Source organism: Oncorhynchus masou, chromosome 15, assembly GCF_036934945.1.
Source record: "Oncorhynchus masou masou isolate Uvic2021 chromosome 15, UVic_Omas_1.1, whole genome shotgun sequence".
Classification (NCBI taxonomy): Eukaryota; Metazoa; Chordata; class Actinopteri; order Salmoniformes; family Salmonidae; genus Oncorhynchus; species Oncorhynchus masou.
The window spans coordinates 30920002-30936376 of record NC_088226.1 but is presented as its reverse complement, the minus strand read 5'-3'; the positions used below and the strand labels follow the sequence as shown (position 1 = coordinate 30936376).

General features: G+C 43.7%; 1 protein-coding gene across 5 annotated transcripts in view; it reads left to right on the top strand.

The window, feature by feature from the left end:
• Positions 1-14332, top strand: part of LOC135556146 (DENN domain-containing protein 1B-like) — a 183880-nt gene extending 169548 nt beyond the window's left edge. For 4 of the 5 annotated variants that reach the window (XM_064989094.1, XM_064989093.1, XM_064989095.1 and 1 more), the window contains 3 exons: positions 8336-8409; positions 8976-9198; positions 9349-14332. In XM_064989094.1, coding sequence (XP_064845166.1) covers positions 8336-8409; positions 8976-9198; positions 9349-10251 — 1200 coding nt within the window. In that variant the 3' untranslated portion in view covers positions 10252-14332. The other variant, XM_064989098.1, reaches the window with a different exon arrangement.
• Positions 14333-16375: the final 2043 nt, after the last annotated feature.

Below are 16375 nucleotides of genomic sequence, written 5' to 3'. Positions count from 1 at the left end.
TAGGAGTTTAAAATCACACCACACAAGGCACAAAATATTCCTTTACACAATAGCCTATGTGTCAACGGTATGTTTGTTATATAATGTTTTTGGAAATTGACCATATTAAATGATCATTGTAATTGTGCACCCATTGATGGCAGACATTTACTTACACCAATGGCCTGTTGCTGATGACTGGGTTGAAGACAGGAGCAGATTTATGGAGCAGGACAAGACACCCTCTTTTTGACTGAGGCCATGTATGTGATAGGCCTATCTGGCTTATGTGATTATGATGGTCATAATGCTTCTTGACAGTTTCAAAGTGTATTTTCATAGTCCACGTAAATTGACACAGGATAGTTATGCTTCATTACAATGTCATAAAGTAAATCTGCTACTAGTTATTTAAAATATGATTTTTAAAAAACAAAATAATTAATTAGAACAACAACAGGATTTGTTTATTTGTTTATTTAACTTTTTTTTAACGAGGCAAGTTAGTTAAAAACAAATTCTTATTGACAATGACGGCCTAAGCCAATTGTCCACCACCCTATGGAACTCCCCATCGCGGCCGGATGTGATACAGCCTGGAATCGAACTAGTGACGCCTCTCGCACTGAGATGCAGTGCCTTAGACCGCTGCACCACTCAGGAGCCCAAGAAACAAACTTTCAAATTAAAGGAAACTTCTCGGCAGCAAAAATAACTACTTTGATTAAATGTTTTGACACTCATAACCAGCCATAAAATAACGCAATGTACCTATGTTACAACAGGTGTAAATATATGGGTCAAGACAATGTTATGACCATGTTATGACTAGTTATGTCAGCTGTTATGACACATTATGACATGGTTATGATCGTGTTATGACACTGGGTGTTAAGTAAAGTGTTTTTCACAGCACAGTTGAAAAATATATGGCCAATAGAAATCAAAACTGGGTGGTGTTCAGAGATAGATGGGAGGGGTTGAGTGGAGCTGAGTGAAGGGTGGGACTAAAAACAAACCAAGGATAACTATAGTAAAATAAAATGTATACAGTATGTATAATCTGGAAGTAGAAGCCTAAGTGTTGTTTGTTAGTTTACTCTAATTATGGGAGGGGTGGTAGGGTTAGCGGAAAATAATAAAGGAAAATTTGCTCGATATTTGGCAACATACCCATCAACCACTAAAACTAGTACAACACTTCCACTGAGGTTTGGCACAAATACACATATATTAGTTCACCCCCCCCCCCAATATGCTAATGAGCCACACTGGTACATTGCCCCCACCTACATTTCAAATCTCTATGAAGATTTTTTTTTACCATTATACTAGATTATGTACCCTAAAAGGAACCAACCAGTACCATGTGAGTTCCTATGTGTATCTCTGAAGGTACCTTATGTTTACCTTTGACCTCTTTGTACCTCAGGACTGTATCCTAACCATACCCTAATTTTGAGAGTGAGTATATATGTTTTTGGTAGTAAAGATGTATCTGGTGGCACTGCTGATACATTAATGCACTTCAGCCCAAAAGCTTGCAAGTTTAAATCCCCAAAGCAATTTTTGCACACCTTACATCCAGTGTCCCTTAGCACTGCTATTTTTTACATTGGTGTTGTCAGATAATCTGGCAATTATCGACTTGGGCAACTTTTAGCAAAGTGCAGGAATGTTTTCTTGCATTAAATCTGTGGCCAATCTCTCTCATGTCCACAGACCTGGTGGCGTAGCAGGAAATTCAGGTCATTAGCAACCAAGCGGTTGTGAGTTCAAATCCCAAGTGAGGTATAGTCTCAAGTAACCAGCGTTCAGCATCACACTGTCCTTTTACAGCAATAACACCTGGATTCAGTTGTAAAAATTCTGTAACCTGTTGTCGTGTGTGTGTGTGTGTGTGTGTGTGTGTGTGTGTGTGTGTGTGTGTGTGTGTGTGTGTGTGTGTGTGTGTGTGTGTGTGTGTGTGTGTGTGTGTGTGTGTGTGTGTGTGTGTGTGTGTGTGTGTGTGTGTGTGTGTGTGTGTGTGTGTGTGTGTGGTCCTGCAAGACCAGCTGGTCTGCAAATCCACATCCATCATTATCATGTTTCCCATGCATGCTCTATTGCAGTTAGATTTGTAGAATTTTGGGATCACAACTACACAAACCAAGGGGAAACACTGAGATTGTGAGGCCAAGACGGTCGCCACGGCCACGGGTTTCTGTCCTGTAATGAACAGTGTTATATCCTGTGTGCTTGATGAGGCTGATGAACACACACAAAAAAATGTGACGGCTCAACCACTACCAATTAGAGATTCTATACCGAGGTCTCTGCAACACACATGCACACACGCCACTGAGCTCTGTTCATGGCCACAGTAACGGGACCCCAGGGACTCCTGGTGCAGAGACACACTGGATGGCATGTCCCAGAGCATTTGCGTGTGTGTGTGTGTGTGTGTGTGTGTGTTAGGCATCGCTTCCAGTTTAAGATACATTTCTCAATCAGACTTGTACCCAGACCAAGTCCTGTACCCAAATCCTCATACCCTGTACCCCTCAATGAGCCCCATTGGCCAAGACTACCTCTCCATTCCTGCGACCTGCATATGACCCAGCCCCATGCCCGAGCCCTGTACTCAACTCATATACCCCATTCTAACAATATACAGTACCTTTGCCTCAACCCCAAACTCTATCTGTTCCTGGTAATAAAGATAAAGATGTACCTGGTAGCACTGCTGAAACATTAATGCACTTCTGCCAAAAAGCTTGCAATTTTAAATCCCCAAAGCATTTATGCACGCTTTACATCAAGTGTCCCTGAGCACTGCTATTTAAGAATGAGCAACTGATTTAAGAATGGGGCCGGAGAGGGAAGCTGCGGTTTTACAGGCTCCTAACCAATTGTGCTATTTTGTGTTTGTTTTTTTGCATTGTTTGTAACTTATTTTGTACATATCTTGTTGCTACCATCTCTTATGACTCACTTTCTTTAATGAGTTGGGCGTGAGTTATATAATGTTGCTCCCAGACAATGCCCAAATCCCCGTCATTCACATGAAGAAAATAAGGAAATTCAGGGAGCAGAGATCAGGGTGCCTTGTGAGAATTCGTCAGCGAGTGTGTAACCCACCTCTACCATCTGTTCTATTAGCCAACGTGCAATCACTGGAGAATAAACTGGATGAGCTCTGTTCGAGACTATCCTGCCAACAGGACATTAAAACTGTAATATCTTATGTTTTACGGAGTCGTGGCTGAACGACAACATGGATAATATACAGTTGGCTGGGTTTTCCTTGCATTGGCAGGACAGAACAGCTACGTCCGGTAAGAAGAGGAGTGGTGGTGTGTCTCTATTTGTCAATTACAGCTGGTGCGCGCTGTCTAATATTAAGGTTGTCTCGAAGTATTCAACGCGAGCAAGACAAAAGAGATGATCGTGGACTACAGGATAAGAAGTGCCGAACATGCCCCCATTCACATCGACGGTGCTGTAGTGGAACAGGTCGAGAGTTTCACCAACAAACTGTCATAGTCCAAACACATCAACACAGTCGTGAAGAGGGCACGACAATGCCTTTCCCCCCTCAGGAGACTGAAAAGATTTGACATGGGTCCCCAGATCTTCAAAAAGTTATACAGCTGCACCATCGCGAGCATCCTGACCCTTTGCATCACCGCCTGGTATGGGAACTGCTCGGCATCCGACCATAAGGCCCTATAGAGGGTAGTGCGTACAGCCCAGTACATCACTGGGGCCAAGCTTCCTGGCATCCAGGACCTATATAATAGGCGGTGTCAGAGGATGGCCCAAAAAATTGGCAAACACTCCAGTCACAGTCATAGACTGTTTCTCTGCTACTTTTACACTGCTGCTACTCGCTGTTTATTATCTATGCATAGTCACTTTACCCCTTCCTACATGTACAAATTACCTCGACTAACTTGTACCCCCACACATTGACTCAGTACCGGCACCCCCTGTATATAGCCTCATTATGGTCACTTTTTTTTTTTACATTTGTCTATTTAGTAAATATTTTCTTAACTCTCTTTTCTTAAAACTCCATTGTTTGTTAAGGGCTTGTAAGTAAGAATTTCATGGTAAGGCCTACACCTGTTGTATTCCGCGCATGTGACAAATATCATTTGACTTGATTTTATCTCTACTGTACCAGGCCCAATGTAGGCCAGGGCTACCTCTCTGCTCCTCTCCCTCCATCTCTGCTTATTAAAGAGATATTACAAACCACTTATCGAGTGTAAAATTCATACACACTTTGCCCTGCACACACACAAACACAAACCTCTCACACACACCTCACTCACGTACTCACTGACACACACTCGGCTCTCTGAGTGATAAGGACATCTTAACTTCTCATACCTTTTATCACCATGTAGCATTAACAGCAATCTCTGTTTCTGTCCTTGAAATGAAATGAATTAATGATCTGGTTCATCTTTGGAGTTTATTCTAATATCAGATATTTTATATTAGATCAGTGTAATTATGAAATGAACATTTTTCGGTTTTGTTTTTTTGGCCAGTTCATTCAAGTGTCACTAAAAGAACATGTCCGTTAAAAGTATGTGGGAGATATTCCTTGATTTGCACACCCAGAAGGTTCTCTTAGTGTGAAATACTAACAAACACAAACCTATTGTCTTCCTTCTCTATGTTTGGGAGTGATTGCTCACCTCGTGTGTGTTTGTGTGTGTGTTTTAGCGGATGCAACAGTACGTTAGCTGTGTGAGAGCGAGATGGTGGTATGCATAGTGACAGCAGGCTTGTGGCAGGGCTCAGCAGTGTGACGCTGACACTACTCTACCATAGACTGAATAAATGCTAGCATGGGGGGGGGAGAGGGAGAGCGGGAGAGTGTTGGGGGGGGGGGGGGCTAGTGTGGATGGTTTGTTTTTGTGCTTCTGTTCTAATGGGGAAAAACTGCACACATCTGCATGGTGATGATGTGGAGATTGGAGCCTGTCAGGTTGTGTGTGGGTGGGTGTGTGTAGGCTGTGTGTGTTTAGGTAGTTATTTGTAGTCTGGCCTGAGATTCTTGTCTGAAGCTAAGCTGCCACCTCATGGTCGCTTTAAATTACTGCATACGTCAACAGACACGCTGGTTGATTTTATAGAATTGCTTATTTATTTATTTATTTATTTTTGCAAAATGGTCAGAATACTTTTAATTTAGCCCGTTTGTTAAAAGCGTGTGCTTTCAGAGGCAGCCAGTTGGACAGACAGGCAGGCAGTGTATCCTGCCTCAAACACTGTCTGTAGTTTTATGTCTAACAGAAAGACCGACTTGGCCATGGTTCTGGCTCCCTCTTTCACCCCCCCCCCCCTCTCTAGCTCCCACTCCCCCCTCTCTACCGCCCTCTCTCTCTATCCCTCCTCTTTCTCTCTCTCTCATTTCATTTTCCCCCCCTCCCTCTCTCTCTCTCCGTGTGGTTTGTTTGGCATATCTCGCATACCCTGCCAAGCTGTGAGATCAGTGGCCACTCAGAAACACCATATGAAATGTATAATGTAAAGCTGGTACTTAAAGTCTCTAGCGCTCTGTCGTTGGCATGCTCGCTTAACATAACCGGTCATGCAGACGAGAGACTGAAAGGGAGAAAAAAAGGTTTTTCTTCAAATATTTCTACTGAAATGGACAGTGATTACTATTTTCCCCTCGTAAGAAGGGGGAGTGAAATATAGAGCTATTGTATGGCATTTGAAGCATTAATAGAGCCACTGCCATGAGCTCTCCTTTAAATAGATTTCGTATCTTGGCTCATACCGTTTGGAAAGCGAAAGCTCGACACTATACAATAGGTTAGAGGATGACTTGGCCATATTGAAACTCTCCTCACTTACAGCACGACTGGCTGGAATTTACAGGTTTTTATTTCACCAGAAGTGCCTCAATAAATTCTTCTTAAAAATAATGATTTATTAAAATGTGCAACTGCAGCGGTATTGACAATGACTCAACATGCGGCCACTGTAACAAAATGACTCGCCATTGTGTATATCACACTAGTGATCAAAGAAAAGTATTCTAAAAAATGTTCACAGACAGTAAGACCGTCTATTGTTATGCCAGCAGAGGTTACTGTACAGAGTACCTACTGAACCACATTAACCGTGTGCTTAGTGATTTCAATGTGCTTTTAAACAATTTAGAGCCTTTTTTTCCCCACCTTCTGTCCTCCAAACTGATGGTTTTAGCCAGATTCCGTGAAAATGGCCTTTTCCCCATTTTCATTATTAGACTTCATTTGCTGCCTCTTTTCCTGGTGTGGCTCTCTCCTTCTTTCTCCCCTTCTCTTTCACTGCAGCAGACTCACTGCGAGAGAAAAACAACAGTCATCTGTCATGTGAGAGAGGTGAAGACAGAGAGAATGAGAGGCAGAGATGGAGGCTGAGGGAATGAGAGGGGGGAGGGGGGGGGGAAGAGAAACGAGAAAGAGAGGGAGAGACAGGAGAGAATCACTTTTCCATTTTCACCTCTCAGTTTTATATTAGTCTGTCATGAGAAGTGAAAGGCGGAAGTTGTTTCACCCAGACTTCCTCTAGCATGGTTGTCTCGTCTTTACGGTTTCATCAAATAACATGCTACTGCCACTGTAATGATTACGACTCTGGATGACTTCCATGTTCATTTAGTATGTGTGTTTCATAAATGGAAAGTGTGTATGCATGTCTTTTTGTTTTCTGTATGTTTTGCCCTTCCAACAGTGTGTAGGTGTAGGTTGTCTAGCATGGATATAATTATGACCATAGGAAAGGGCAGGCTGAGCTGGGTGTGGTTATGATGTGGGCTGAGCTCTATGGCCTGGGTATGGTTTGTTGTGTTTGAGGGTTCACCTTGTTTTAATAAACACCTAGACACACCGAGAGGCCCCGCTTCCCTAAACAAGCCTAAGTGCACAAATGAACAGGCTAAATAGCAGCAAGGACCATGACCTGTGTGTGTGTGTGTGTGTGTGTGTGTGTGTGTGTGTGTGTGTGTGTGTGTGTGTGTGTGTGTGTGTGTGTGTGTGTGTGTGTGTGTGTGTGTGTGTGTGTGCGTGTGTGTGCGTGTGCTCGTGTGCGTGCGTGCGTGCGTGCCCCAGCACCCACCCTCTTGCAGGTGCATCTCCAGTCTCCCTAACTGTCAAGCCAGCCTCTGCGTGAATGATTTGATATGTGTGTGTGTATGACCGCTTGTGTGTACATGGTATCACAGTGCTGATTTACGGCCCTGACACAGGAATCCATTAAAGTTTTTTTTTAGGAGATGGGAGGCCTGAGCCGCTCTATAATGGTCTTTATTATTATAGCTCCTAGCTACCAGAGACAGAGAGCAGCCTGAGCCGGGCAATCAGCGCCGCACTACATGTGTTCCTGTTTAGCCCAATGGCAAAGAGGACTAAGTGGCCGCTCTACACATTTCTCCTCCCTTAGCTTTTATGGAGAAGGCGGCGGTTAACCCTTTCTGCATGCATGCACGCGTTTGTGTTAAGGTGTGTGTGTGTGTACCCTAAATGAGCAGCGGCCAGCGACACGTTACATTCCGCCCGTCTTGCTGGCACTATGTCAGCTAATCAAGACCGGGTTGGTGCAAGGCCCTAATGTTTCCCCCCTCTCCTCTGTCTCCAGGGGTTATGGGTCCCCCTTTTCCTTTTTCTCTCCCTCAATCATTTACATCCGACCTGTCCTTTCTCTCTCTCTCTCTCTCTCTCTCTCTCTCTCTCTCTTTCTCTCTCTCTCTCTCTCTCTCTCTCTCTCTCTCTCTCTGTTTTTGTGACGAGTCATGGTTGCCCTCTAGGGGATGTGAAAGTGACAGGCTTTTATAATGTGGCAAACCTGGTTTTATAGGCTGCTTTAGAGGCTGCGTTGGTACAGGAAAGAAAAAGGGGTGAGAAGGTAAAGAGAGAGACTGAGATGGTTAGAGAGGACAAGGGAGGGAGAGAGAACATTATACAGTGTGCACGAGATATACAATGATGTGAATTAGATGGGCAGAGAGAGAGGTAGAGTGAGTAAAAGACTACACGTCTGTGGTGGATAAAGGTCTTTTTAATAGCTGGCCTTGGGCTGAGCTGAGCTCTTATAGGGGAGGAGGGGGAGGCGTGTGCCTTAAAGGTTCTTTCTCCTTTAAGTCCCCAGACCGTTAAACGTGCTACACAGGTGGCTTATTATACACACTGGACTTGAGCTACCAGGCACTGGACTGGACTGGGGTGTGAATGACACCCCGTTGCCAACACAAACACAGCACACCGCCATCATAAAGAGTTATTTTTGTTGTTGTTGTTGTCATGGTCAGATGTGATGGTCATTTGCCTTGAGTAACCTATCGATCTCATTGTCTCTGTTTGTGTGTCAGCATTATTATGCAAAGTCTTCCATGGGATGTCCTGACTTTGCCATCGATGACGATGAACTGGACACTGCCAGCAAGTAAGAGTCTGTTATATGAATATGATAATACCAATAATCTCCCAGTATTGTTTGAATATGTATGATCTGTGACATTTATTTATCTATCCTTTCAGGTGAGTCTCATTGAGACAGCTATCAATTTTACTAGTGAGCCCTAGCCAAGAGCAAACATCGCAATACAATAAAATTATTCAAGTTGGTTCCATGGTAGTCTCCTCTTTCATGAAAGTTGTTTGTTCTGTCACTTGGAAAAAATCATCTCCCTGTCCTGTCCTTCACTAGTTACTATGGTATAGACAGGTTCCCCCTCATCCTCTTCATACTCACATCAATGCTGCCCTCCAGTGGTTTAGTTCTACAGTAAGGACCCCACGGTAGAATTATTGCATTGTGATTATAGCCTCTTGGACAGATCATTATTCGTGAAATGATCATTGATTTGCTGAGTTTATTTGCTGGCTTATTAATACATTTATTTACTGATTTATTTTTTGTTATTTTATTTTCTGTATTTCATGTATTTGTTGATTTGCTAAATTTATTTTTGCTCATTTATTTTGCTAATTTAATTTGCTCGCCTTGAGGATCTCGTCTGAGGACAGTGGGGAGATGCCGTCCTACACTGAGGACAGTGACGACTCCTATTCGTTGGAGCTAGACACAGACTCCTCCCACACAGGCCAGATGACCCTATTAGAGGAGATCCTTGACTCTCTGAGCACCACCAGCACAGAGCATGGAAAACTCAGCGCTGCCAAGAGCCTGGACTTCTTCAGATCTATGGATGACATCGACTATAAGTCTCCGGTAAGAGAAACATCTGTAACATCCAAACCACACTCATATAACCCCAGATACATACAGTAAATAGAGTCTGAATGTCATGGACAATATTGACTGAGGCACCGGTTAAAGATAACATCAAAATGTGTAAACCACTCTGTGTCTGTATTCTAGAACAAGTCCAACCCCCACAGTGAGAGTAATCTGCCCCAGATGTGTACCAGTGGCAGCAGGGTGGGGGGAGTAGGTGGGGGAGGGGAACAGGGAGGAAGCTGGCAGGATGACAGTGCCCTCCACGGGAAGCACCTGCCCCCCTCCCCTCGTAGACAGCCTAGCAAGAGCAGCCTCAAGAAGCCAAAGCAAAACCCCTTGACAGCCTCTCCACCGGCCACAGCTGCAGTCCCAGCCAAGGACAACAAGGTCCCCAATCTCCTGCCCAAGACCCAGCCCCTTCATGCCAAGCCCCCAATCTGTCTCTCTAAGCCCCGTCCAGAGGAGCCTTCGCTCCCAACACCTCCATCACCACACCTGGGAGACCAAAACCCCTCTTCCAGCCGCTCTCCTGCACCAACCCATGCATCCACACACAATCCTCCACCGGCAACACACACCCCTCCACACACCTCAACGCTGACCCGTGTTAGAGCCTCCACAGACCCCCAGCCTGAGTCTGAGACCAAACCCCAGACCACATCCAGCATCCTGCGGGGGAATGTGCTGTCCAAGGAGACGGCGAGGCAGGACCAGGCCCTCCGGAGGCAGGGCAGTCAGGACAAAGAGAGGCAGGGTGTGAAGGCCGGGCAGCCCTCTGTGCTGGTCCCCTGGGAGAGAGGGAGGCCAGAGGAGGGGGGGCAGGGAGAGGACCAGGGCCTAGGGCTGGGGTTGGGGAAGGTACAGGGCAGGGTCTCTGGGGCAGAGGTCCAGGAGAAAGGCCTTCTAGAGGAAATAGAGTCTATGTGTCATCTCAGCTCAGCCTTCCAGACCAGCCTACAGCTGTCCCAGGTCCAGTGCCACACCAACAACACACATAATAATACCCACCCCAACAGCCACAGCAAAGCCACCGACAAGTCCTGAGACGGACAGGGACAGGGAAAGGGGTACTTGAGGTAGAAGTTGCCCTTAAGAATCAGACTGCCCTCCCCAAATCCTAACCTTAACCACTGAGTGAAAAATGTTTACGAAAGATCAGTGTGTTTAAACAGAGAACAAATTCATTTTTCCTTCGATCTGAAAGTATTGTAAAAACACAAAGTAAACCCCCATGACCTTGGTAACTCTTCCACTGTACAGTCTCCTAACACAATGCCTTAAACCAGGGATGTGCAACCGCGGGACGCCTTTTGTAGGTCTGAGGACCAATTTTACTGAAAATATACAACTTTTTTTTAGGAACTCAGTCGGGGTTTCAACTTGCTGTTAAGAGTTAGAATAATAGAGTACACAAGGTGCAATTTCGAAATGTAATTGTGCATCAGTAGTCACTCAATTAGCCCATGTCGGCTACATTTAAAAAAAAATTGGTCAGTTAGTCTAGTGTCCAGCTACCTAAACTTGTAGTAAGCATGGTCGAATTATATATTAAAAACTGTTAACATTTGCCTCCACCCTCTATGGCAAAATGTGTGTAATTACAGGAAATTAGCTGTAAAATGTCTAATTATTCTCTCTGCCCCATGGCAGAATGAATAGAATTGCATGAAATTAGTTACAAAATTGCTAAATCTTCTCTCTACCCCTGGCAAAATGTGTAGAATTTCAGCAAACTTGCTTTAAAACGGCAACATTTTCTCCACGCCCTATGGCAAAATCTGCAGTTTTGCTGTTAATTAATTTTAAAACTTAAAATTGGTGGGGTGTCCAAATCAAATCCAGCTCCTCATGATGAGTTTTTTTTGTGGCCCCCGCCCCTATCAACGTTGCTCATCCCTGCCTAAAACGGAGGTGTGCTTTGCATTTGGTACTGCTCAGTCTTAAAATGAATACCTGCAACTGTTACTTTGGAAGCAGTTGACCTGCTTAGATCTACTATGTGGAACGCAGCCAGCTTTCTCACTGTGCTTAGATATATTAAGATAGTTTTAATATATGTTGCACTCAGAGAGAAGCTCTATTTTAGTTTGATTTCAGAGGCTTATCTATTTAGAGATGTATTTTTCTCAAGTGTTTGTTTCTCAGGATACTCCTGTCTGTTAGGAAAGAAAGGCGAAAAGGACTTGTGTAAATACAGCGGATATGAATGAATAGACAAGCCCATCCATGGCACCTATCGCACCATCTCTTGGTCGGTCTCTCTCTCTCTCTCCATCTCTCGCTTCCTGTCTCCATCTCGCCACTCCTTCCCACTCGTGCTCGCTCTCCTCCATTCACCCTTCCATCCTCACCATCTCCCACAATCTCTGTCTATCCTCCTACCCTCACACACTCTCCTCCTTTCTCTGAGGATTTACCCCAGCGTTTTACCCAAAAGGCTCAGACTTTTCTGTTTCCATCTATGCGGGCTGGCACCCGCGTCTCCATGGGCTATGGGTAGTTTTCAGCCTTCGTTTACATAACAATGGCTAACCGGGAACTTGGAACGCCTTGTCACAAAGCAACAGTCTTCTGCTCCCCCCCCCCCCCCCCAAGTCTTTTCTGTCACACTCCCGATGGAAATAGTATCACTAGAGCTTACACTGACAGCCCACTGGTATGGGGGTATGTCATTGGTAAAACACCCATGAGTGCTTTAGGAGGAGTGTGACTTCACCACTTGAAATCTCTGCTATGTGCACTCACCGAATGAAATGCGCTGTCCCATACTCTGATGCTACCGCACTGTGTTTGACTGGAAGGCTTGAGATGGTTGTAGAATAGTAATAAAGCAATACGGCTCTCCTTTGAGAATGTGGACGGACGGCCAAAGAGATTTTCACAGGAATCTCCCATGGAGAGAATGCAAGCCCTTCGGGTAATGTCCAGAGATGGTGGCCACTCACTATTGTACCACTGTGGTACATAGAGACAAAAGAAAGTATTTTCCAGTGCTTGTTTGTGGTTATGTTGATGATGAGTTTAGCCTGTTTACGCTAGTGATTTGTGTGGCATGCCGTTGAGTGTGACGGTTTAACGGTAACTCTTGCCCCCCTTGTCCTGAGCGTCGGGCTGTGGTGACGATGAGATCGTAAAGCGAGTTCTCCGTGGATCTGGGAAGACCTCACTTCAGCTATTCATTTGGATTTGAAAGGGCCCCGTGTACAATTTATGTTCGCCTATTCTATGTTTAAATTTTGCTATTTATTCGGGCAGCTTTGAAGTTGGAGCACTGTCTATGTACTATGCAAACAAAACTTATTTAAAGTTTCCAAATTCCGAATAGAATTTGAGGTTACCACTGTAAAGATCAGGTAATTGATAATCATATTTGTGAATCCATAGATCCTCTGGCCTTTTCTGAGTACCACTTAGTATGCTCAACGCAAGTCATTAGGGAGAGATCGAGTGGCTTTAAAGAGTCGTCCTCTCAACATTTCAATTGATATCGTCTGTATATGCAAAAGAGACCAAGGACCACTGGTCCAGTCAGTAGGGAGGCACTGAGAATAAGCCACGTCCTTAAAGATGGAATCCGAATTGGGGGGGGAAACAGCGCCACTGGTTTCTGAACTGAGGAGCGTCACGCAGCACTGTAAAACAAATTGCAGTACATATTGTGCTCGTCTATGGCACGTGCAATGATGTCCGAGGAGAAAGAAAACTGTGTTTGCTGTTTACAGTGACTTATTTGTTGTTGAAATATCGCAAACGGACATGGTTTTCACCATTAAGGATTCCAGCTTTAAATGCATGTTGGTCAGTTGTTTCACCTATGAGATCCACTAGAAAAGACTTTTCTAGTTTAACTTTTTCTGTTTAATTCTTTCTATTTCTGTTTTAACATTTTGTAATGAGGCTTTACTCTGTGTTCTTTTTTTCCCCATCTGTGCTGATATTTCAATGGTCTTTCATACTGAACTCACTATGGAGAAGGATCTTGTTATGCTTTGTATTATATTTGAAGATTTATTATAGATGAAAGATTGTATTTTTTGTGTTTTAAAGTATATTTTACAAGGAGAATATATAACTGTTATAATAATATATTGTAAATGATTCGTAGAACAAACAAGATTTGAATGTTGTTATATAATTTTTGGGGGAGGGGGAAATAATTTGTATAATTATAAAATGTGTTAAGTCAAACCATTTTGCCATCCAGCCACTCACGTATCATGTTACATCATTTCTGATTCCTGAGATAGATGACCGAAATGGCATACCTATGAATTTAACTTCCTTTTCTTTTCAGTTTGTGTTGTGCATGTACAGTAGAATATCCTATTATTCCATTCCCCTGGTTCAAAATATCTGTGTGTATTGGCCATGTTCTGCTGATCTTATTTGGTTGTTAAATGTGTTTTAAAGTTAATCAGCTCAAGATTTAACCCCCAAAAAAAGGTAGTGTCAGGTACGGTAGTGTTGTCCAGTATCCACACTTTGTTTAGCCAACTTGAAATACTTTATTATTAGTTATTTCATCTACTACATGACTACTGTATTAACTGCGATGGATTGGGGTGTTTTACTTGAGCAATGTCTTACTAACACTTGCAATAGTCAGCTAGGAATCCTTTGAGGCTGAGTATCTTGTGTACTGAAAAGCTGGTTATTTGTATGACTGAATGTCTGTTCTACTGTCTCAAAGCTTACTGACTGACGCAGAAGAAAATAGGACGAAAGCGAACCTCTTCTATTCTCTTTTCTAAATGCTGCGATTGCATTTCCCTTTTTCCTTAATACTCATGTGATATGAAAGATCAAAACCCACTGGTTGTCAGGAACTAACAGAGGCATATCACCTGTCTCTTTAACCTTTCTTTCACTGCAGTGACAACACTGAGACTGTTGACACAGTTCATGTTCATTCATTCACCTTTCCCACTGGTCCCTCGACATGGTAACTGTAGTTATTTGAATATGCCGTATGCAGCCTACTGAAGTCTTGCACACTTAATTGCATGTTCTCAATGCCGAGAAAAACTGTTGTCTTAAATAACGTATAGGTCAATCTAATGTGCTATCGATGGAATGGTACAACTGTATGCACTGTGAACTTAAAAATAAATTCTATTCATGTTAATGCAACCATTGTCCTTTTTTCTTCTTAAATTCTATCTCTAAAATAAACAACAATTCAAACACATACAAAAGGGCAGTGCAATTGTAGTCTCCTTTCATGAATAAAGTATATTCTTCACCTCAAAATCAGACATTTAGAAGCTGTAGACATGCATATAAACTACTTATGTATGCCTCTATTGTATGCTGGGAATATAGAAGGGACTATCAGATCTGGAGGTGTCAATCTGCTGACTTCTCTCTAATGCCCTCCTCTACTCCTTGAGGTTCCTCAACAGGGTGCGCATCGCCATTGGCATCTACCACTATATCGCAGTCACTATGGAGTATTCAGTGGCTGCGGTTGGGCTCCAGCTGCAGGACACAATGGAGCTCCTAAAGCTTTGACTTCAAGGTGTGGTGGTCCGATAACAATTTCTGGTATTTGTCTATGAGCTAGCGGTGATAAGAACAGAGCTTTCTGTGCTCCCTCTCCAGTGTGCTTCGGCACTATACTCTGGAGCTGCACTTTGAGTGTCTCCATAAAGGCCTTGGTGTGATAGCTCAGGGTGAGACACAATGATGTCTGTGTGGAGGAGGCATTCATGTGCAAAACCTTCCTGACCATAACTTTGGTCTCCTTGGCCATCTGGTTAGAGTGGCTTTATTGAGCTGCCAGGAGGGCACTCGGGTCACTATTGGACTCTGTTCTTCTCCATGTACAGAACAAATGTAAAATTAAAATAAAAGACTCGTCACCTACCTCAGCCTGTTCCACCTACCTGGCTGTGGGAAGAAGTGGCAACAGATGCAGCCTGACTCTGAATATTCTCTGAGATCAAGGAGTAAGACTGAAGTCTTCTCTATAGGAATCCTGGGGCAGCAACATTACATGAAACAGAGGTATCTAGATTTAGTATGGTCCACTATATGAGCAGCAACTTTACCCACTACTGTACATCAAGATTATATACCAATTTCAACCTCACCAGTTTGAAAAACAAATCACTCAGACTCAGAAAAGTGTCAATGATGGCAATTATTATCTCCTACCTCAGCCTCTTCCTCCTCGTTCCTGCTATGAGCAGAAGAAGCGGTCTTGCCAGTGGATCTCCTCAGAAACGGAGGAGTCAGCCTGGATCTCCTCGGAAACGGAGGAGACGGACTGGATCTCCTCGGAAACGGAGGAGTCGGACTGGATCTCCTCGGAAACGGAGGAGTCGGACTGGATCTCCTCGGAAACGGAGGAGTCGGACTGGATCTCCTCGGCAATAGGGGCATCGGACTTGCCCTCGATGTTCCCGGCAATCGAGGAGTCGCACTGGTCCTTTATCTCCTCAGCAATGGACTCAAACACCTCTCTCTCACAAAAGTCCTGGGGGCAACAGCATCACATGAAACAGAGGTATGTAATGTTAGCATGGGGGCTCTAGGCCACCTTTATCCACTACTGTAGATTCAGTAGATTAAACCTCCCCAGTTTAGTGTGGGATGACTGAATAGTCTTGTGGGTGTTGTCACTTCCCTTAGCCTGGTTCTCTTCTGCTCTCTGAATATAACCAGCATGGGGACAGGATAGGAAGACAGAGTAGCCTGTTTTTTGTTTTTTTTACATTTGTAAGGACATTTACACACACTTATCCTATTCTATTTGTGGCCTCAGTTGAGAAAGCACTGAGTTGCAAATTTGAAAAGTCTGAAATGTCCTAAACACTTTACCTTCACCAAGGGATAGATCATCCACCAGCGAGTAACAGGATAATCTGGACAGGTTGAACTCCGTTGATAGCAACTCTAATATCAAGGTTCATAATCTGACAAGAGAAGGCAATTCAGTTGCATATTAGGAAAGTAAAAAAACTCAAACACTTTACCATCCTCAAGTGAGAGATCATCTAGCAGTGTGTAACAGGCTGGAGTTATTATGGCCTGTGCATAATCTGAAACAGAATGAACTCAAAGCATATATTTTTAGACTATCTAATATTTCTACATTGTTTTTGAATGATACAAAATAATACCTGCCGTTAAAAACACAATCAGGAACCAAGTTTAAGTTAAAGCT